General features: G+C 37.8%; 1 protein-coding gene and 1 long non-coding RNA gene across 3 annotated transcripts in view; one reads left to right on the forward strand and one right to left on the reverse strand.

The window, feature by feature from the left end:
• LOC130908018 (prospero homeobox protein 1-like) overlaps window positions 1-13,006 on the forward strand; it is an 84,964-nt gene extending 71,958 nt beyond the window's left edge. For both annotated transcript variants that reach the window (XM_057823608.1, XM_057823607.1), the window contains exon 6: window positions 3,093-13,006. In XM_057823608.1, coding sequence (XP_057679591.1) covers window positions 3,093-3,278 — 186 coding nt within the window. In that variant the 3' untranslated portion in view covers window positions 3,279-13,006. The remainder of the gene's footprint in view (window positions 1-3,092) is intronic.
• Window positions 1-24,138, reverse strand: part of LOC130908022 (uncharacterized) — a 101,164-nt gene that overhangs the window by 34,428 nt on the left and 42,598 nt on the right. The window contains exon 3 of the long non-coding RNA XR_009061563.1: window positions 4,162-4,333. This is a non-coding gene — a long non-coding RNA (uncharacterized LOC130908022). The remainder of the gene's footprint in view (window positions 1-4,161; window positions 4,334-24,138) is intronic.

Here is a 24,138-nt window from a genome sequence, read left to right on the forward strand (position 1 = left end):
TCATCATTTAAAGATAGATTCAAGTCAAGATTTTGCCGATTTAGAAGTATTTTAGATAAAAAGTTACTTAGGTTCGCTAGGAAGGTTCTCTACAACAGATCCGTCCTAAAAAGTCTACTGCTTTAAGATGGCGGCTGTCTACTAACGCATTTAGTGCCATGTCTGTCATTTTGCATCTAGTTATATCTATATACAGTACATGTGATATCTACCATGTCTACCATATCTACCATAACATGCGGGCGTAGTTTGTAGGCTATCGGCTACAACATGTATTATTGGAGCTACCTAGCATCGCGTTTGCTCGGCGTCACAACTTTCTTGCCTCCTCCCCACTCCTGCTCTGCTCTGTCGTCTCGGTGAGTCCGTCTCCCTCAGACTTTTCGACCAATATAGTAACGCATGCCTTTCCGTCCTCAGTAACGGTAACGGCGTTGCCAAGATGAGAAAATTAATTAATTAGATTACCCACTACTGAAAAAAATAACGGCGTTAGTAACGCCGTTATATTGTAACGCCGTTATTAACAACACTGCTTGTGCTGTGTTTCACCAGTCAGTAAAATGACATTTCTGTATCTGTACAGGAGCTCTGTTTTCTTGTATTCTTCTATTAATTGGTGCTAAAATTAGGGTGCGCGTTATAAACGGGTACAATAATTTCCCCTAGATTTTACAAGTAAATTTGGGGTGCGCATTATACACGGATGCGCCTTATATTCGGGAAATTACGGTACTTGGAACAGAGATTAGTGTAAATTCTAGGGAAATTTTCATTAAAAAAAAAAATAATAATAAAAACAGCTAAATCTTAGGATCTCGGGAAATTTTCAGTAGAATTTAAAAGAATTTAAGACACTAAGACACTTTATTAAGATTATTAAATGTAAGTTTAACATATCTATCATCATTTTACAATACAAAAGAAAAGATTTCTTGTATATGTATAAAAAAAAAAAAAAAGTTAAAAAAATACAGTGTTTTTTGTGGTATTTTGACGTGAAAAGTTGATTCAAGTTATGAGCATAGTCGTGGAAGTAATCTAATTTGTAGTTCAGTGCAACATTTTCATGACCAAAGATGAATGGGAAAACGTGCTTTTTTTAGAGGCATATAAAGATGTACATAAAAAGCGAGGCATATAAAGATGTCACGCTGTGGAGGGAAGTGGGCGTTGTGAGAAAATTCACAAGAAGTGGCTTTTCTCAGGTGGAAGCCTCCATTAACTTTTAAGGAAGTCTAGTCAGGAAGATGAAGATTTATGGTTTTATCATATGCTGAGAACAAATCGTCATAATGTGTGATAGCACAGCAATGAAATGACTTTTACTAGCCTGAGTTCACTCTTTGGCGTAGGGTTAATTGCATGAGATTGAGTTGGTATCACAATTGAAAAGTAGGAATTAGCTAACTTTTATTTAAATGTCCTGCCGTATTAGTTAAATAATTCATATTAACTCATTGACAACCATTGGCGGTGATAGACGTTCAAGCCATTTGATCTGAGTTAAAATATAATGATCCGTGAGACTAATTGCGATTAATCGCATTCTGATAATGACAAGAGGTCACCAGATATATCGGCCGGCCGATATATATCGGGCCAATATAGTGACTTTTTTTCCAACATCCAAAATAAGCTGATGAAAAAAAAGGATTTTGATCAGGCATTGTGCAGGCAACTGTGGCCGCCGCCGACTGACAGTAGGACTCCAAAAGGACCCAGTAGCAGCTTGAAGGCAAGCTGCTATAGGAAGCTTCAGGCTTGTCTGTTTTGTAAACATTGTAAGATTTTTTTTTTTTAATCTTGCATCCGTGAATATGCAATGTTGCTTTAGCCTTTTAAGGTGTTAACCGAGTGATCATTACATTCTAAATGTAACTAATAACATTAGCATAGAGTTAGCGTTAGCAGAGCATCTTCTTAAACTCTCATTTGTTTACATGTTTTTGTGACGTCCTGGTGGGTTTAATATAGGGCTACAGCTATTGATTATTTTAGTAGTAGATTAATCGATGAACTAGTTAGTTCGAATAATCAAGTAATCGGATAAGGAACACAAATACATGAGGTGAGCCTCAAATGGTATTGAAAAAAAAATTTGGATCTAAATACAAATAAAGAACAACTGACAATTTACATTGCAAAAGTCCGCTAGCTTAAATGCTATACCCTTTTTTTTTTTTTTTTTGCAATGCTCTTAACAAATGTTTCAAAAATTTATTCCCTCAAAAATTGAATATAGCTATAAACTTAATTAAGAATGCATTAAAAAAACATGAGCTCAAACAAAGCTTATGTTGGTCTTAACAGGGAGCAGCTGGATTCAGCCATGTGAAATGAGTTATGTCATAATCACTGTCACCACTAGAGGTCAGTGTCACCCAAATCAATAAAACTAAATGCAAACACTTTCAAAACAATCCATTAGAACACCACTTTAATTAAACGAATACTCGAAACAGCAAAATTTATTCAAACATTTTTTTCCTAATCGAATTACTAGAGTTAATCGATTAATGGTTGCATCACTAGTTTAAATATTTAAAAATAATGTACTATTCTTGCTGCGTGTGTGTAATCATAAAAAGAAGTGCTGCGCCGTTGGTTTGGTAGCACTAGACTGAATTAATCCTTTATGTCTCAGGTTGTAAATTTGAAGCTGTTCAGCAATCGGCTGAAAAATTTTTTCAGATATCGGCATTTGAAAATCGCATATCGGTCGATCTCTAATAATGTGTAATATTTTTGGTTAGAAAAATAATAACTAAAATCCTATTTTAGGTCTTCAAAGTAAGAAAAAAACTAAATTAAATGTGAAAAGACTTTCCTTTTTCAGACAGGCAGTTCGACTCATGATGTCATTTGCTTCGACTTAAGAGCAAATATTTGCGATATGAACACTGATTATGAATTACATTTCATGTATTTAAAATAACATAATTTTGAGTCTTTTAACTCATTAGTTGCCATCAGAATACAAGTGGGAGAACAGGAAGGACAATTGTCTGACAGAGCCGTTTAATTGCAATGGCACTAAACCATGACTCTTGACTCCGTATTGACCAGTTATGAATCTTTTTCACTCGCAGGTCCCCGATCGCTTCCTGGAAGTCGCCGAAATCACGCTCCGGGAATTTTTCAACGCCATCGTGGCGGGCAAAGACGTGGACCCTTCTTGGAAGAAGGCCATCTACAAAGTGATCTGCAAGCTGGACAGCGAAGTTCCCGACATCTTCAAGTCGCCCAACTGCCTCCAGGAGCTTCTACACGAGTAAAACCGATTCCAACTTTTCCCCACTTTCGTTCGAATCTTTTTTTTTTTTTTTTTTGTGAACGTATGAAAGTTATGAAGTAGCATTCCCGATTTGACTTAGCTGAAAAAAGAAAAAAAAATCTGATGGTTGTTCTTGCTTTTTTCTTTTCCTTTCAATGAACTGATTTGAATCACTTGACTGACTTTTTGAGGGGAGCGCGTGTTTTTTTTTCTCCCCCGTGAGGCATTGAAGGCAACGATTCCGCGGAGATTCCGAATCACGGTCAAAATGGGGTCCCACTTGATGAACTGATTCCCCCCCCCCTTTAGACCGTGCAGCACAAAGACTATTTCGGAACTCGGCTGGACTTTAGCGGCGCAAGTCCGGACTGGTTTCAAATAGATACTGACCTCTCACCCCTGTTTTGAAGTGTGTTTTCCCTACAAGTAAGGCATTGTGTTTATCGGGTGTACATTATTATTATTATTATTATTATTTTTGGGATTATTTCTGTTGTGTATGATGATTTTATTGTCACCACCGCTTGCTGAAGGTTGGCACTTGAAGATTTGTTTGTCCCCTCTAAAAAAAAAAAATTAATAATAAATTATTCCTATTAAGAGTATTGAAAACGAGTTTAGCTTCTGGAATATTCTGATTTTTGTGTCTATCACTTTAAATGTTTTTAGATTACGTTTTCTGCACTGGACCAGTGAAATTGTATCGATCTGACTTATGTTGGTTACTGCACACACGCGATGTTTTTGTTTTTTTTTAAAAAAATGTTTTGTAAGATGAAGTGATCTCAATAGCAGCCGATACTTGAATTTAAGGGAAAACTGAAGTACAGTGTTGCGATTAGAGAAAATGAGGGTTATTAAGAGCAAGCCCTCCTGGCGCTCACCTGCATTTAAGTGATCCAGAGCCTCTGGGGAGGGAACAATACCAGGTCGGAGGTGAACGCGCCACCCCGGGGGTAGACGGAGGAGATGTCGGCGACTACAAAGAGGGCCGACAAAAGCTCGGCGCGAGGGGCGACACTCACCTGAAAGCTTCTACTCGAGCCGTTTCGGCCACTGTGGAATACACAAGGAGAGAGGGTGTTAGACTAATGTTAGTTATTATGATCAGGTCACATACACGGGTATTTTTAAAAAATATATTAGTAGGTGTTAGGAGGATTTTGAAAGGGACTAGTTGTCGGCAGGGGCGGATCTACTTGGGTGGCACGGAGGGGCAATTGCCACCGTAAAAGATGGGCTTGCCAACCCTGTCGGTGTTGTTTTTGGCAGCCATTTTAATTTTTGTCCTTGTCCTTTGGAAGAAAATACTTATTAGTCTTAGTCATATTTTAATTATTTGAAAATGTGTCTTCGTTTAGTTTTAGTGAACGAAAACTCAGACACATTTCGTCTAGTTGACAGTTCTCAAAATGTTTTCGTCTATAAACTTCAAACGTTTTAGTCCATGAATAAATAAATAAAAGGTTTCCAATCATTTCAAATGAAAATGACAGATGAGCACATAACTGTAGAGCCTGCGAGGGCAGCACCATTTTCATGATGATAATACACACTCAGCAGGAAAACAGCACATTATTTGCAATTAATTAAACTCACCTGGACGCCAACAACTGGATGTAAAATGTTTTCCAAGGGTTAAAGAAGACACAGAGTCACTGCGCTAAATGCTAATGCTAACGCTACAAGTCAGTTTAGTGTGTGATGATCACTCAGCACATACTAGTACCTTTAAAGGCTAAAGTAACATGGCGTAGCCAAGATAAGAAAGCAAAACTTACTAAGCGGCACCTGACACATATGTTTCACAAAATGAGCGTGGAATGGGCATTGGTGGCCGGTGAGTTAGGAGGGTTGGGGGCCGAGGGGGGAGGAGGAGGCGCAGCATGTCACATGAGTGACACGATCAAAAACTTCTAAATGCGTACTAACCACACATACAATAAGAAAATATCACACATTGTGAATATAAGACGGAAACTATGGCGAATTTTCATCCTGTTCTCGTTTCGTCAGGCGACAACTGATATCAATCTGGTTATGTTTTAGTCTCCCAAGACACGTTTCCAGCGCGCCATTGTGACGTCATAGTCATGAAAAAAATTGTTCGTTGACAAAAACAAAACTGGTCAGCACAATGAAAACTTAAATTTGACATGTTCTGCTATCAGTTAAGTAGTGGCGTCAGTGAGGGTCCGTATAAAAATAATAATATAAAAAAAGATTGGATGGAGCTACGTTTCTCTATATCAGTTTGTAAATGTCTTTTTGTAGTGTCTACATGCGATTTCTTTGCTAACTCTGATTCAATATGTGTGAATATCTGCCATATGTTGACACTTAAGGTGCAACAATCCATTCAGACAAGGGCTGTCAAACGATTAAAATTTTTAATCGAGTTAATTACAGCTTAAAAATTAATTAATCGTAATTAATCGCAATTCAAACCATCTATAAAATATGCCATATTTTTCTGTAAATTATTGTTGGAATGGAAAGATAAGACAAGACGGAAATACAAATTCAACATAAGATACATAAATACTGTATTTGTTTACTATAACAAATCAAGATGGCATTAACATTAACATTCTCTTAAAGCGATCCATGGATAGAAAGACTTGTAATTCTTAAAAGATAAATGTTAGTACAAGTTATAGAATTTTTTTATTAAAACCCCTCTTAATGTTCTCGCTTTATTAAAATTTGTAAAATTTTCAATCAAAAAATAAACTAGTAGCTCGCCATTGTTGATGTCAATAATTACACCATGCGCACTCATTGTGCTGAAGCCCATAAAATCATTTGGACCCAAGCGCCAGCAGAGGGCGCCAAACACCAAAAAGCAAATATCAAGCGGACATTACACTGCTGTCATTTTAATCTGTTTGAGCGGGGCATGCGCGTTAATTGCGTCAAATATTTTAACCTGATTAATTTAAAAAATTAATTACCGCCCGTTAACGCGATAATTTTGACAGCCCTAATTTAGACCCATTTATCAATTTGTTAAGTATAACAATGTAATTCAACCAAAATGCAAAATGATTTTTAGTATGCCAATAACAAAAATTGTCACACACATCAGAACTGATTTATTTTATTATAGCTTTACGAAAATTGGAACAGATTGTCGTAAATGCAGAACGTTAAATTTACTTGATAACTTTTGGGGGGAAAAAAATTACTTTTAAGTGTAGTTTTTCTAAGCCATACTTTTACTTTTGAGTAGATTTGTGAAGAAGAAACGTTTCTTTTACTCTGCTTCTTTGGGCTACACTAGTCGTTAAATTTTTCCTTTTAACTCTACATATTAGATTTTACTTTTGTCCCCCCCCAGTTTCACCAATGAGACGTCACAATAATAATCACATGACTCAATTATACCAATCAGACTCAAGCATCAAGTATTTGACATAGAGCGCTCTCTCCCGGATTTTATTTGTCACCGATTGACCACGATAAAAAACGGAGATATGATCCTTTTAATTTAATAATAGGAACTATGAAGGAACTGTTCACTATTCAGCTATTCAAACTAGGAATTATTTTCTCCACTGGAGGGCACTCATGCTCTTTGGACGAATGATGCTTCATTTTTGCAAAAAAAAATTATCTCGCCGGAATTCAATGATTTTTGAGGGGGGGTATTTCTTTGGTTTAATGCGGTTATGTAGCAGGATATAGTACAGTATAATAATAACAGTTCATAGAGATGTCTGTGCTAAAAACGGGGAAAAAAAACATTGTATAAAATTAGGGCTGTCAAATGAATTAAATTTTTTCATCGAGTTAATTACAGCTTTAAAATAAATTAATCGTAATTAATCGCAATTCAAACCATCTATAAAATATGCCATATTTTACTGTAAATTATTGTTGGAATGGGAAGATAAGACACAAGACGGATATATACATTCAACATACGGTACATAAGTACTGTATTAGTTTATTATAACAATAAATCAACAAGATGGCATTAACATTATTAACATTCTCTTAAAGCGATCCATGGATAGAAAGACTTGTAGTTCTTAAAAGATAGATGTTAGTACAAGTTATAGAAATTTTATATTAAAACCCCTCTTAATGTTTTAGTTATATTAAAATTTGTAAAATTTTCAATCAAAAAATAAACTAATGTCTAAACTAATTTTTGATGTCAATCAGTTGGACCCAAGCGCCAGCAGAGGGCGCCAAACACCAAAAACAAGTAACAAGCGGACATTACACTCTGATGTCATTTTAATCTGTATGAGCGGGGCATATGCGTAAATTGTGCCAAATATTTTAAAGTGATTAATTTGAAAAACTAATTACCCGTTAACGCGATCATTTTGACAGCCCTACTAAAAACACAATGCTAATCTAACATTGTAAGCAGTTACTCACAATGTTACCCATTACTTGATTATTTTTTTTTTTTCAACCAATATTTTTTACTTGTACTTGAGTACATTATTTGGAAGACTACTTTTACTCTTGAGTAATATTATTTTGAAGTAACGCTACTCTTGAGTAAAATTTTTGGCTACTCTAAATCGATAGACCCTCTAAAAGTTCCTGCCTCCCGGTCGCCATCCCGAGAATAATTTTTTTCGGAAAATAGTATTTTAAGGGTTCTTATTAGCGGCTTGTTTGTAGGCTTTTACAATTTGTGAAACGTTAAACTAAACAGATTTGAAATTCGGACTAGAACTGAACTAACTGAAAAAGTGCGTTTATGAAGGCGGACTAGTTCCTGTCTTTGCGAATTTTTTAGGGAGGAATAGTTTCAAGTTTCTAATTGGAGTTTTCTTTCGAATAGTTTTTTTCCCCAAAATGCAATTGACAGCAACAGAGATTTTGACATTGTGATTCAGCAATTTGCTAAGTTTAAAAGATTTAAACGCAAGATTAGAACTTCAATAAAATGCAGAAATATGTATTTTCCTACTTATAAACAGCATTCGTGCTTTCATTTGGACAGTTTCGGGGGGGTTTCCCCTTTTTTTTTTTTTTTTTTTTTAAAGGCAGACTAATTGTTGTCTATGTGGCTTTTGCAGGTTTCTAATTGGCTGCCAGTTTTTAAGGTTTTGTTTCGGACAGATAGCAACATTTTTATGTTCACTGTAAATTTGTGATTTCTTAAATTGAACATAGATTTAAAATCCAGACTAGAATTCAATGAATATTTCCATAAAAATGCTACAATTTTTCGTATTTGGCATTTTTAGAGGGCAGATCTATTATTGCACTGTCGAGTCGTCACTTTCCTCACTTTCACAAACTGTAATGTTAGTTGTGCCTTTTCCCAAAATGACTAAAAATCACAGAAATCCTGACTTCACATTTCCGCAAAATTGCTAGTTTTTAGCTTTCCAGTCATTCCAAACCAGTCGACGTACGATCCATTTCGACTGGGAGGTCAAAAATGGATTGTGTATCGAAATATTATCACCACTTAAAAACTGCATTTTAAGTGTAAATAGTTCATCCAGTGAATGAGTGTTTTAAGAATACCCGTGTCCGATCGCTAACATTAGTCAGCAGGTGTCTCTCGCTTCTCCGACCTGGCGAACGGCGCGTCTACAGAACTGACAATAGATCAAAAGCGGACGAGTTGCTTAACCTGCTGACTTTTCTAAGCCAGACAAAGCGGCTGACAAAAAGAGGCGCAGCAACTCCCTTCATTATCTCGGTTATTCTTAAGATCGGCGGGCCTGAGAGAGCGCGCCGGTCGCTTTTCTCACTGCGCCGAACGTCTCAAAGCACCGGCCGCAAACAAAAGGAGAAAAGGAAAGGATACTCTTCTGAAAACGCCCTCCCGCTCAAGCCCGGAAGAGTTTTTGCTTGATTTTTATCACGTCAGATTTAGGCTTTTTCTAAAAGAATTGTACAGTTTAAATCTATGAGGAAATATATACACTGTAGTGGCAAATTTTAATCCTACGTTCTGGTTAAGTGAACTGTTAGTAGATTAGGAGTAAAAATTGGGTCATTCTAAAAAAATGGAGGACATTTGGGATTGAAATTTCGTGCAAAGTAAACCTTTTGTTGTCAGATTTTTGGCAAAGTATTCATTAATAATTGGTAATAAACGATCAAATGTTTTATTATCTTAACATAGATCATGGGTGCCATTTTTATTTGGTATTTTTATAGTTGTAGTAAAATCTGAGTAACAGTTGCAAAACTGTATTAAAGTTAGCTAACCATTTAGCTAGCTGTTACCAACGACAAAGAACAACAATTAAAAAGTATCTTATCTGATTAGAACAGTGGTTCTTAACCTTGCAAAAGGTACCAAACCCCATGAGATTCACATGTGCATTAACCGATCCCTTCGGAATTCGATAATAAATCCTTTTTTTACCAATTTAGCACTGATATATCCAAGCTAGCAAGCTAATATCCCAGCGAATTTCCGTTCTTCTCATTTTGAACGGGTCAAAATTTGAGTCCACATTGTTCATTGATCTTATCTACTTCCTCATACAAAGTGCGAGTCAACCTTCCACTGAGCAAACTAGTTTCTCCAACCATCAGATAAAGGACTAGCAGTTGGGAGAAATGCTTGTAAATAAGGGGCAAACTAGTCCAAAAACTGGTCTAAAACACCAATTTTCCTGGATTTAGTCAACGTACGAAAAAATGTTTTAGGATTAGAAGCATAAAAGGGTTGACAAAGGGAGCGTATAACATGCAACCAAGGCTAACTAGCTTGTAAAATATTCGAAATAGAGGAGAGGACATACATAAATTAGATTCAAATGGCATTTTAGTGGGTACTCCAGTCTTATTTGCTACTTTCTAAATTATTTTTAAGCATTAATTTCAAGTAAATTGACTTCAAAACAGCATCTTTTAGCATTTTGCATGTGAATTATTTCAAATTTGGCTACGTATTCATTAATAATTGGTAATGAACTATGAAATGTTGATTAGCTTAGCTATGGTGCCATTTTGATTTAGTGTTTGCACTACTATAGTCAGTGTAAAATCACAGTAACAGGGTTGCAAAGTTGTATTAAAGTTAGCTGACCGTTTAGCTAGCTGTTACCTACAGTATGAGAAAGAAAAACTTATAAGTCAAGAAAAAAAACTAATAGTGTAATCCTGATTAGAAGCATAACAGGGGTTGATAAAGGTAGCGTGAAACATTCAACCAAGGCTAACTAGCTAAGAAAATATTAAAAATAGAGAGGACATACATAAATTAGCTTTAGCCAATATTTGAGATTCAAATGGTATTTTAGCTGATACTCCAGTCTTATTTGCTACTTTATAAACTATTTTTAAGCATTACTTTCAAGTAAATTGACTCAGAAACAGCATCTTTTAGCATTTTGCATGTAAATAATTTCAAATTTGGCTACATATTCATTAACAATTGTGAAATTTTGATTAGCATAGCTCTGGTGCCATTTATATTGGGTGTTTGCACTACTACAGTTAGAGTATCACGGTTACAGGGTTGCAAAGCTGAATTAAAGTTACCTAACCGCTTAGCTAACTGTTACCTATTAGAAAGAAGACCAACTTACTTATAAGAAAAATTTAAAAACTAATCGTCTCATTCTGATTAGATGCATAACAGGGTTGATAAAGGTAGTGTTAAACATTCAACCTAGGCTAACTAGCTAAGAAAATATTAAAAATAGAGGCAAGGACATACATAATTAGATTTAGCCAATTTTTGAGATTCATATGGCATTTTAGGCAGTACTCCAGTCTTATTTGCTATTTTATAAACAATTTTCAAGCATTAATTTAAAGTAAATTGACTTATAAACAACATCTTTTACCATTTTGCATGTGAATTATTTCAAATTTGGCTATAACAAACTAAGAAATGTTGATTAGCTTAGCCATGGTGCCATTTTTATTTGGTGTTTGCACTACTATAGTCAGAGTGAAATCACAGTAACAGGGTTGCAAAGCTGTATTAAAGTTAGCTAACCACTTAGCTAGCATTTACCTATGAGAAAGAAGACAAACATACTTAGAAGTCTAGAAAATAAAAACTAATCGTCTCATTCTATTAGTAGCATAACAAGGTTGATAAAGGTAGCGTGAAAAATTCCACCAAGGCTAACTAGCTAAGAAAATATTTAAAATAGAGGAGAGGATGTACATAAAAGCTTTAGCCAATTTTTGAGATTCAAATGGCATTTTAGGCAGTACTCCAGTCTTATTTGTCATTTTATCAACTATTTTTAAGCATTAATTTCGAGCAAATTGATAATAAACTATGAAATATTGATTAGCTTAGCTATGGTGCCATTTTATTTGTTGTTTGCACAATTATAGTCAGAGTAAAATCGCTGTAACAGGGTTGCAAAGCTGTACTAAAGTTAGCTAACCATTTAGCTAGCTGTTACCTATGAGAAAGAAGACAAACTGTCACATTTTGCATGTGAATAATTTCAAATTTGACAGGTGAAATGTCCTCCAATTCTGGAATGACCCAGTAGATTTTGTGACTTGGTTTCTCCTTTTTTGTTTGTTTTATAACCGTTGATTTTTCAAAGTATGAAAATATGTATAAATGGTGTCAATGAAACAAATAGCTGTACAGTTTTTCTATAGGATGGGGAAAAAAATAGACTCAGACTTCAAAAACTAAGTGTTCCATGCCTTTACTCGGGGCCCGTCCGTCGCCCCTCAAGTTGCACCAGCATCCGTTTATTTCCATTTTCATACCGAGGGTAGAAAACAACAAGGCGGGTGTCACGGAGGGGACACGTTGTACAGAAGAACCGATCGGCACTGATTTTGTTTTGTTTTTTACAGCGGGTTCAAACAGTCGGGGTGAAACTTGTTGTGTTTTTTTGGGTGGAATTTTCGGCGTGCTTTGCATTTTGCGTGCGTGTGAGAGAAAAGGCCGATTATGAGAACCTGTGAACCAGTTAGTGACACAATTCTCAACGCGCCAAGCCCCTCCCCCAGCCCTGGGACTGCCATGCTGACATGTAAATGACTCTCATTAAGCGTTGGCGATGCGTGCGTGGATGTCGCCATCGTTTCCTCTGATCCGTTTGCTGACCTGTTTGAAAGGGATTTTTTTTTTTTTTTAATTTCTACTCTTCTAATTACTTTTTTTTTTTTGTAAATATACATGTGTACTTAAAAGATACTGCCTTTGTATACTTAGCAATATGTTGTGTAAATAGTGTTTTGTTGATGCTTTTTGTATGACATTATTCTAGTGCAGTAATTCCAATTGGAGCGGTGGTGTTGATTTTTTTTTTTTTTTAAGGACACACAGGCTGTCAAATACAACTCATGTTATGGCTGCTTTTCTGTTATTGGTGTCTATTGTGTGTAATTTATTGGTTTAATTTATCCTAATTTATTCAGTGCTGGGAAGGCTGTACTGCATTTCATGAAGTAGAAACCAGTTTTTTTTTTGTTTTTTTTTTAATGAATCCTACCTGAAAGTGAATCGAGAAATTTGGTAGAAAAATGGGGAGGGTTTGGCAGCTAAACGGACATTTTCAATTTGTCTATGTGTTCCCCGACAGGGCCGAGGGTTGGCTAGAAAGTCCAAACGAGTTTGAAGCTGTTTTGTGTTTTCTCCGAAGGATTTTTTTTTTCTCCTCGAACCACTTGTTAATTGCTTTGTCGCGGCCCAACCACAACCAGTAGTCAAATTGCCTTTCGTGCCTTCACCCTCTATGAACTGAATGTACGTGCAGTATATATGCAAGCTTGTGAAAAATGAATAAAAAATGGAAATAAAAAGGAAAAAGGGATGCTTGTTAGTGTTTGTATTTTTTGTGTCATTTTTTAAAATTATTGTTACACGCACACTCATGCAAACGAAAAATCCTTTAAAATGTTTATTTAATGCATTTGAGGTTATTGCAATTTGAGCAAATTCATTCTAACATTCTACATGGATAACTCAGAGGATAAAGAATATATGCCAATGAGTTATGTCATACTGTCTGTCAGAGGTTGCGCTAGACTTTTTCGTTGTCTGTCATTTTGACTGACAGTGTCATAAAAATCCGGTCATAATCTATTTTTACCCGTCACATTTTTAAAATGATAATAATGACATATTCAATAGTATTTAGTTTTCATTCATTTTTAATGAATATTCTGTCCGAACAAGCTTAACAACAGGCAAACAGACAGCGGAGTGCACCAATCAGCGACGGGCAGACGTGCCGTTAGCAAAGCGACGAGGGCAGGACGAGGGACTTGCGCGCGGAAGTAAACATACGAGGAGAACGGAGTTTATTCAACATGGCTAGCGCTAGACAGACTGTTGTCAATGACTCGTGCCGATGTGTTTTAGCTCATTTAAAACTGAATTTACCGCGGATTGGAACATAATCTCTGCTGTCCCGTTCGCCATCCGTGTTGTTGTAGAGACGACTTTCGGCGCGCAAGAGTGACGTTGCTCGTGAAGAACACGTCACGCAAATAAACAAATCTGATTTGTCGATTGATTGTGTACCTACTCGAGAGGCTGTGTCCCAGACTTTTCTCTCAGTGTTTGAAAAATACAGGGAGAACAGTCTGGCCGTGCCAGGCAAACACTCAGTTGCCTTGACATTTTTCCGAGTAAGGCCAACGACGTCATGCATCAAGAGAGACAATGGCTAATTAATATGCTCACTCGCCACCCTGTGGTCTGAGGTGTGAATTGCAACCTGTCAAAATGACGGATGGACTTGTTTTTTCCGTCACCGTTTTAAAAAAAACGGTCAACGACGGAAAATATTCGGTTAACGCGACCCCTGCTGTCTGTCTACATGTGTTGCAGCACACCTAAATCCATTTCATGATTGTGATATAACACTGCCACATTCATGCTAACCGTCTTATAGTGAGCTTGCTTTAACTCATTGGCTGCCATTGACTGTGATTGACGTCCAATCCATTTGGACTGGGAAATAATATATAATTTTTCCAATTACTTTATTCTCATTGTCTGTCTACATGTGTTGCTGCACTCCAAAGTCCACTTTCATAATGTCCATAATTGTGATAACACTGTCACATACATGCTAACCATCTCAAAGTAATGTCGTTTTACCTCACTGGCTGCCACTGATGGCAATTTACATCCATTCCATTTGAACTGGGAAATAACATAAGTAATTTTTTCCAATTACTTTATTCATATTGTCTGTCTACATGTGTTCTTTCTTTATTTCTTTTCAGGCGTGACAGATCCAAACATACAGCATTCGTTTGTGTTTTCATTCAGTTCAACCCGAAAAGAAAAGGGTTGACGGGCGAAGCCGAAGCTTATTGAATCCCGCCCCAAGTATACCATAGGACGCAGAATTATGTAGCTGCACTCCAAAGTCGATTTCCATAATGTTCATAATTGTGATAACACTGTCACATACATGCAAACCGTCTTATAGTGATGCCGCTTTACCTCATTGGCGGCGATTTACTTGAAATCCATTTGAAATGGGAAATCATAAGTAATTTTTTTTTTTACAAATTTCCAATGATTTTTGTGACAATGTCTGTCTACATGTGTTGCCACAGTCCAAAATCCATTCCATAATTGTGATAACACTGCTACATATATGCTAACGTCGCAAAGTGATGTCGTTTTACCGAATCGGCTGCCATCGACGGCGATTGACGTCCGATCTATTTGAACTGGGAACTAATATTAGTCATTTTTCGTGGTAGATAAAAAAATATATGCAGATTACTTTTTACTACTTTGGCCATATTGTCAGTCTGCATATGTTGATGCCCCTCAAAATCCATTCCACCGCCACATATATGCCAACCGTCTCAAAGTGATGTCGTTTTATCTCGTTGGCTGCTGTTGGCCGTCATTGACGGTGATTGACGTTCAAGCCATTTCAACTGCGAACTAATATTAGTCATTTTTCGCAGAGGATAGAGAATATATACCTATAATTTTTATCATACTGTCTTGCTACAGATGGTGCTGCACCCCGAAATACATTCTACCGCCACATAGATGCTAACCGTCTCAAAGTGATGGCGCTTTAAACTCATTGGCAGCCCATGAAGGCAACTAATGTCCAATCCATTTGAACTTGGAACTAATATTAGACGTTTTTCGTAGAGGATAAAGAATATATGCCTTTTTTTTTTTGTTATATTGTCAGTCTACATATGTTGCTGCACCCAGAAATCCATTCCGCTCAATAGATGCTAACAGTCTCAAAGGTATTTTGCATTACTTCATTGGGTTCCATTGACAGCAATTGTCCAATCTATTTGAACTGGGAACTAATAGCAATTTTTTGCAGAGGATAAAGAATATAGATCTACAAATTTTATCATATTGTCTGTCTACATGTGTTGCTGCACTCCAAAATTCGTTCCACCGCCACATAGATTCTAATGCCTCAAAGTACTCATTGGCTGCCATTGACGGCAACTGACGTCTAATCCGTTTGAACTGGGAATTGTCATTTTTTGCAGAGGATAAAGAATATATACCTAAGATTTTTATCATATTCTCAGTCCACATATGTTGCTGCACCCTGAAATCCATTTCACCGCCACATAGATGCTAACCGTGTCAAAGAGATTACACTGTACTTTATTGGCTGCCAATGACGGCAACTGATGTCCAGTCCATTTGAAGTTGGAGCTAATATTAGTCATTTTTCACAGAGAAGAAAGTATATACCTATGATTTTTATCCTTTTGTCTGTCTACATGTGTTAGTGCACTCCAAAATTCGTTCCACCGCCACATAGATGCTAATGTCTCAAAGTACTCATTGGCTGCCATTGACGGCTATTGACGTTCAATCCATCTGAACTGGGAACTAATGGTCATTTTTCGTAGAAGATAAAAAATATATATACCCATGATTTTTATTATATTGTCAGTCTAATTATGTTGCTGCACCCCATAATCCATTTCACCGCCACATAGATGCTAACTGTCTCAAAGTGATTTCGTTTTACCTTATTGGCTGTCAATGACGGAAATTGGCGTCCAATTCATTTGGTAAATGGTGTTGGTGTTATACTTATATAGCGCTTTTCCACCTTTCAAGGCGCTCAAAGCGCTTTACACTACATCGCCATCTACCTACTGGTGATGCAGCACCAGGAGCAATGTGGGGTTCATTATCTTGCTCAAGGATACTTAGGCGAGTTCATTAGGGCAGGGAATCGAACCCACAACCTCTGGGTTGGGGGGACAACTACTCTACCACTGAGCCACGCCATCCCCTTGGAACTTGAACTTGGACATTTGAACTTGGAACTTCATATTAGTCATTTTTTGTTGAGGATAAAGAATACATACATATTATTTTCATCATTTTTTTTTTTCTGTCTACATGTGTTGCTGCACTCTGAAATCTGTTCCATTGCCACATAGATTTAATGTCTCAAAGTACTCATTGGCTGCCATTGACAGCAGTTGACGTCCAATCCATTTGAATAGGGAACTAATAGTTATTTTTCCACAGAGGATAAAGAATGTATACTTATGATTAATCATATTGCCTGTCTAAATCTGTTGCTGCACTCCAAAATCTGTCCAACCGCCACATAGATTCTAACCGTCTCAAAGTGACAAAGTTTCAACTCATTAGCTGCCATTGAAGGCGATAGGAGTCCAATCCATTTTGACTGGGAACAATTATTTAAGGACCGGCTGTCCTCATCTAATAGTGCCGTTGACAGCTTTAGACATCCAAACCACTGATTGGCCCCTTCCAATCAAAATGGTTTGGATTAGCGCCGTCAATGGCAGCAATGCCGATTTAAGTAATATTAAAGCTGTTATAATTGGTAGAAGGTTGTTGATGTCTGTCTTTAGTTTAAGTGTTGCGTTAATGTGCCAAAGTTACAGTGTGGTAAATGTAAAAAACAGCTCATTTTAAAGCTATCTGGTTTCTCTGCTCATATTAAAAAAAAAAATTTTTTTTAATCGATTTCCTCCAATTTTTCCAATGTTTTCGACGACACGGTTCCTTCTGATTTTTTCTCCACCATCCCACCATTTGTGCCCATCATTTTCCATATTACTCATCATGACCTCATTGTACTTTCCACCACGCCTGCCCGCTTTTCTCTTCCTTTCCTTTTGTTCTCGCCTGACCGCTTTTCAGTCTTTTTTTCGCTTTGATGCTCATTTTTGGAGTTGCTTCTTTTGTGTGTCTTTGCCGCTCGCTTTGAGTCTTTTTTTTTTCTTCTTCTTTTCCCTCTTGTCCTCCACCTGCCTCCCCTCCGCTTGCCTTCACCGGAGGCTAAAGCGGCTCCTTAGGTTGGGCTGAGACAGCATCTTTGTACAACACCGACCGTCTGCTCTGTAATCAAATACCATCTGTCGCTACATCTGAAGACTCCCTCGCTCTCCTCGCACACACACGTGCACACGGCACATCTGTGCTCCCCGCTCCTGGACAATGTGTGCACACTCGTGTGTGTTTTATTACCCGTGTACTAACAATCATTCCACCTGATTCATTCTCGGCCCTCGGGGAGGAAGTCGCCGGAGTCACTTTCGCCGCTTCCTGTTTTGTTCCACCGCCGGACGGTTCAAAGGTCATTGTCTTCAGGTATCCGTGTTTGTTCTGTGACTGCGTGTCAGCGAGACCTTGGCTGCCGTATCGGACGGGAGATAGTGGACTTGGGCTTCTCAGTCTTAGATCAACAGCAGACTATCTCAAAAGGCTGCCAGCCTTTCCCAATGTTTGCCCAATGTTTGTCCCTGCTCCGGCACAGAAAACGTTGACACTGTCCCCAAGGTCCCTACTCCGCCTTCCCCTCGTGGTCACTTATCACATGCTCAGGTTCAAGAACATTTTCGATTTGACGCACAGTGCACTGTGTCAAGTCTCGCGACTCACAATGCATAACTAAATATTTGGGAAATATATTACCAAAAGGAAAAAAATTGTGATAATAAAAAGAAAAAACAAATGCAATTCCGTTCCTTTCAGTCACCGTAAAACTTGTGGTACTAGGAAAAGGAAAAATTTGCTTAACACTTTACCATAAGGGTCCCTTAATTAACATTAGTTAATGCATTTTTAGACAGTAACTCATGTTTACGTAACATGCCAACAACTCATTTAATCCCTTATCTAACATTTATTAATATTAGGGCTGTCAAAATTATCGCATTAACGGGCAGTAATTATTTTTTTTAATTAATCACGTTAAAATATTTGACGCAATTAACGCACATGCCCCGCTCAAACAGATTAAAATGACAGCACAGTGCAATAGCAACTTGTTACTAGTGTTTTTTGGGGTTTTGTCGCCCTCTGCTGGCGCTTGGGTGCGACTGATTTTAAGGGCTTAAGCACCCATTGTGTAATTATTGACATCAACAATGGCGGGCTGCTAGTTTAATTTTTTATTGAAAATTTTACACATTTTATTAAAACGAAAACATTAGGAGGGGTTTTAATATAAAATTTCTATAACTTGTACTAACATTTATCTTTTAAGTACTACAAGTCTTTCTATCCATGGATCGCTTTAACAGAATGTTAATGTTAATGCCATCTTGTTGATTTATTGTTATAATAAACAAATACAGTACTTATGTACCGTATGTTGAATGTATATATCCGTCTTGTGTCCATTCCAACAATATTTTACAGAAAAATATGGCATATTTTATAGATGGTTTGAATTGCGATTAATTACGATTAATTTTTAAGCTATAATTAACTCGATTAAAAATTTTAATCGTTTGACAGCCCTAATTAATATATTAATTAACATGAGTTAATGCATTTTAAGACAATAACTAATATTTAAGTAACATTACAATAATTAATATAATTGCTTATTTAACATTTATTAATATATTACCATATGTTAATGCATTAGTTGATGCATAACCAGACTAACTAATAATTTGGCAAAATTAAAACTATATATAGGCCTATATAGGGTTAGGGTTTGTTAACTTAAGCATTTATAATTTCTTAGTTGAGGGACACATGTGCTACACTTTACAATAAGGGTCCAAAAAGCATTCATGAATGGTTAATAAAGGTTAAGAGGGGGGGAACTTAAGCATTTATAATTTCTTAGTTACGGTATACGTGTGCTACACTTTACAATAAGGGTCCAAAAAACATTCAGTAATGGTTAATTAAGGATAAGTAATACTTAACTAAGAAATTATAAATGCTAAGTTAACAAACCCTAAGCCTAAACCCCAACCCCATATATGCTTATATATATTTCTAATTTTACCAAACCGTTAGTTACTGTCTGTTTATGCATTAACTAATGCATTACCAAATGCATTAACTCATATTAATATATTAATAAATGTTAGATAAGCAATTATATTAATTATTGTAATGTTACTTAAACATTAGTTATTGTCTAAAAATGCATTAACTAATGTTAATTAAGGGACCCTTATTGTACAGTGTTACCAAAATTTGTGATAATAATAAGAAAAACAAATGCAATTCAGTTCCTTTCAGTCACCCTAACACTTGGGGCACTAGGAAAAAAATACTGTACATACAGTGATCCCTTGTTTTTCGCTATTGATGGGGACTTAAGTAGAGGTAGAGGCGGAGCCTATTTACTTTTTTTTTTTTTTTTTGGTGTGTTCAATGTATTTACTGATAGCCCCCAGGTTACGAACGAGTTCCGCTCCTACACTGGCGACGTAACCTGAATTTCCGCGTAAATCGGAATCAACCCCTTAAAAATATAACGACACAAATAGTCCAAAAGTACTGTATTTTATTTTGCTTAATGATGGAGGATACACTGCCCTCTGGTGGCAGGCGTTGGGTGTGGCTGGACTGTCGCCTTGGCTTCTATGACTGAGTAGGAGACTCGTCTGACATGGATATCGGAAGTAAGTTAGTACAACCCCTAGCAGAAAGTATGGAATCACCAGTCTCGGACGAGCACTTATCATGTAGATCAAACTGAGATAAAAAGCTTGAAAAAAAATAATGAATTAGTTCAAAAGTGCTACTCTTTATTAGCATTCAGAAACACGAAAAGAAATGATTAAAAACATTGTAGTGGTCAGTAAATGTTACTTTTATAGAGCAAGCGCAGGGAAATATACATAAAATCACTCCATTTTGAGGAAAAAAATATGGAATCATGAGAAACAAACAAAGAAATAACAATCAAAACACATCTCTAGTATTTAGTTTAGCTTGCAGTCTCTGAGGCATGGACTTGAGTATTATTCATCAATTTGGTGCTAACTCTCTTTGATTGCAGTTGCCAAATCATCCTTGCAAGTCAGAACCTTGCTGTGGACCATTTCCCCCCCCATTTCCACCACAGGTTTTCAATAGGGTTGAGATCTGGGCTATTTGCAGGCCATGACATTGACTGGATGAGTCTTTCTCCAAGTAATGCTTTAACAGTTTTAGCTCTGTGACATGATGTATTGTCATCTCGGAAAATGACATATTTTCAATTGAAGGGATAAGAAAGCTGTCTAAGATTTCAATGTAAACTTTTGCATTTATTGAAGGTTTAACCACAGCCATCTCCCCAGTGCCTTTGCCTGACATGCAGCCCCATATCATCGAGGACTGAGGGAATTTTGATGTTTTCTCCAGGCTGTCATCTTTGTAAATCTCACTGGAACAACACCAAACTAAAGTTCCAGGATCATCAACTTGTCAAGAGTCAAGAATCTGCATTGGACAAGGTATCAAGAGCCAAGAATCTGCATTGGACAATATTATATACTGTATATACTGTATATGCACACACCAGGAGTGGGAACCTCTTGGTACCTCTCGATACGATACGTGATAGAAAGCTCACGATAACGAGGATCTGACGATATGGCGATACAACGATTATCGATACATTGGTCAGGAAATCATTCTAGGATTTTCTACAAACAACTAATAAACAGAAAAACAAGTTTCTGCTGTGAATTGGAATGAGTTTATCACTAGTAGACGTCCAATCCATTTGAACGTCCATGGCCATCAGTGGCAGCCAATGCCTGGCAAAAAGGTCATTTTGGGCCATTTAAGGTCATTTACCTGTTGATTTTCAGTTACTTCCTGTTGATTTTGGGGTATTTTATGGGTCACTTCCTGGTTATTTTGAGTTACAGAACAGGACGTGACCTGGGAATCACCCAAATGAATAGGCAGTGACTCAAACTCAACAGGAAATGACCTGTAAATGCCCTGAGAATCAGACGAACGAATGAATGAACGTTCCCAGTCTAAATGGATTGGGCGTTGAGCACTGTCAATGGCAGCCTTAGAGTTAACTGAGACACTATTATGGTGGAAGATTTTGGTAGCAACTTGATGGTTCTTTTTTTTTTTTTTTTTTTTTTTTAAACAAAACAAAACATTGACAACTTTTTAAAACGATATCTCGATTCTTGACATGAACATATCGATAACATTTTGGTATACAAAGTATCACGATATATCACCATTTCGATATTTTGTCACACCCCTAATACACACACTGTATGTTAGGGTAAAACTAGAATTCTAACCGGGTAACAAACCCTCCTGACCCCAAGGCCCACCACACACAAAAAAAAAAACTGGTTCTGCAACTTGTTTTAAAAAGGTAGAAATGAAGTTAGTCTTTTTTTTTTACATGCGACTGCCACCTTTGGCCGAAAGCGTAATTGCAGCCTGTGTGAAGCTTGTGCATAGCACGCATGCTGTACGAGCACATAGATAAACCAACAAGTGTTTGGCCCATAAATCAGCACCAGAAATGTTAAAAACAGCAAACGTGATTGTTTACTGTTTGTAGAACGTCGCGGTGGGTTAGAAAAGTGTTTTTGACAAGCAGAGACTATGCAGAGGCTCGGTGAAACAGATGCTGCTGTGTCCAACCCACGTTATTCCCAGGATATCTCTCCGGAATTTACCGGGATATAAGTCTGAAAGGGGCTTAAGTGTCGGCTGGCATCCGTGGACACCTGCTGGTCAGAATGTGCAGCTTAGGCTCAACATCCCAGCTCTTTCTTCTATTCCCTTCTCGTTCCTTATCACCTTGCGCTTTCTTTTCCGCGCTCAAGTCTCCCTCGGGTGTGTATTTGTTTCCCGGAATTGAAAGATTCCAGTTGGACAGATCATACTGCCCCCTTTTTGGTCTCCCTCTCTCTGTGTGTCCCTATTTTTTCCCCCCTCTCAGGGACTGGAAGGCTCCAACGCAACTGGAGCCTCGGCGGCTCAAGAGAGGAGCCTGGGAAAGGAGGAACAAAGGGCCGTCCGTCTGCAGCCATCACCACCCCGCGCCTCCTCTCCGCTCTCTCAGCGCCTCGACCCCCGCCCCCCTTTCTTCCATCCCTCGGTCCCCTCGCCTCTTTTCCATCTCCCCACTGGCCAGCGCCCCAAATTAAGACTTCAGACAAGAATTGGACTCGCTAAAAACAGGGAGAGAAAGAGGGCAAAAGAGAGAGAGGGAAGGAAGTCCGTAACAAGCCAAGAGGAGCAGAACGACAAAGCCTCTGTTGTTGGATGGCAGGGCCCCTCTGTCGCTCGGCGAAGAACTGTCACCGTGTCAACTTGGACCTCTTGTTTGCGAGCCACACAAACAAATAACATTCATGAACACGCACATACTTGCGCAAACATGAAGGGGATGCTTTCACATTTTCCTGGTATACCTACAGGTGGGGACTTCAAAGCCTCGGGGACCTCAAATACTTTGTTATTGTTATCGTGTATAAATAGCGCACTCAAAACAAGTCGCGCCTCCCTAACCTAGCGATGAGGGTTTACGCTAGAAAGTGAAACTGGTTTGGCTTCCTCTTCGCTAAAACCCGAGTCTAGCGGGTCCAAGACAGATGGCACACGGGGCAAAGCTGGTCTGGGATTTGAGTCTCCCTTTCCATGGTTCCCTCCAGGACGCTCTCGCTTTTAATAGCCATTATTGGCATTCTTTGCCTCTTCCAGATTCCCCCAATCAGAAATCACAGAGGCCCATTATATTTCCTATTGACCCATTTGGCAAGGCGGTGGGAGCATTGAGTACTGGATTAATTCGAAAGCAGTTCATAATCCCGTAATTCTAATGTTTTAATTACTTAGATGAACAGGAGGCGTTTGAGCAAAGGCTAATCTCGGAGACATAAGGGGGTGAAAAAAGGGAGACAGGAAGAGATTTGTCCTTCTTCACCCCGTCCGCGCACACAAAGGCGAGCAGAGTATTAAAATTTACCACCTGTTATGCAGAACAGATTAAAAGAGTCGCAGACTTGATCACTCGGAGGATGAGGTTACTAAGGTCTGACAGTGCTCTGTGTTGGTATGCAGTTGATATTTAAGTCTAGGTTTTCCTCGCGGTTTTAAATGAATTTAATAATTGCCATTGACGAAAATAGAAGTCCAATCCGTTTGCTGCCAATCCCTCCAAATCAAAATGGATTGAATGTCTACTGTCGTCAATGGCACTGAAAGAGGCAAAGGCTAAATTTTTTTCTTGTTTGTCATTGGATATTGGTTCGTGAGGCTTTTTTGTGAGTCGACTCATGATAGCAAGGGTGTAGGTTTGCGAAGGGATGGTAGGGACATAACACTACCGACTTTTGAGAATGTTCAAATTGTCCCCACTAACTTTTAAAGTGATTCTCTAACCAGGACCGGCCCAGCCTATACGCAGACTATGCAGCTGTTTAGGGCCCCTGACCACTAGGGGGGCCCCAATTTGGCAATTGTTTAATTTATATTCTATTTTGTTTACTACAGTTTGATTTATTTGACTTTTGTGAGTTTTGATAGTGATTACAAGCTTAAAAAAATAAAAGTTATTCCTTCTTTGAAGTTCTTCTTTGAAGTATGCAGCGCAACAAAATCTGATTAATATACAAAATAAGGACATATGGGTTGGATTGCATGTATGGGTTTCACAATACACTGTGACGAAATGGTGGGCCAAAAATATGGGCCCCTTTGCATT

This window comes from Corythoichthys intestinalis, chromosome 19, assembly GCF_030265065.1.
Source record: "Corythoichthys intestinalis isolate RoL2023-P3 chromosome 19, ASM3026506v1, whole genome shotgun sequence".
NCBI lineage: Eukaryota > Metazoa > Chordata > Actinopteri > Syngnathiformes > Syngnathidae > Corythoichthys > Corythoichthys intestinalis.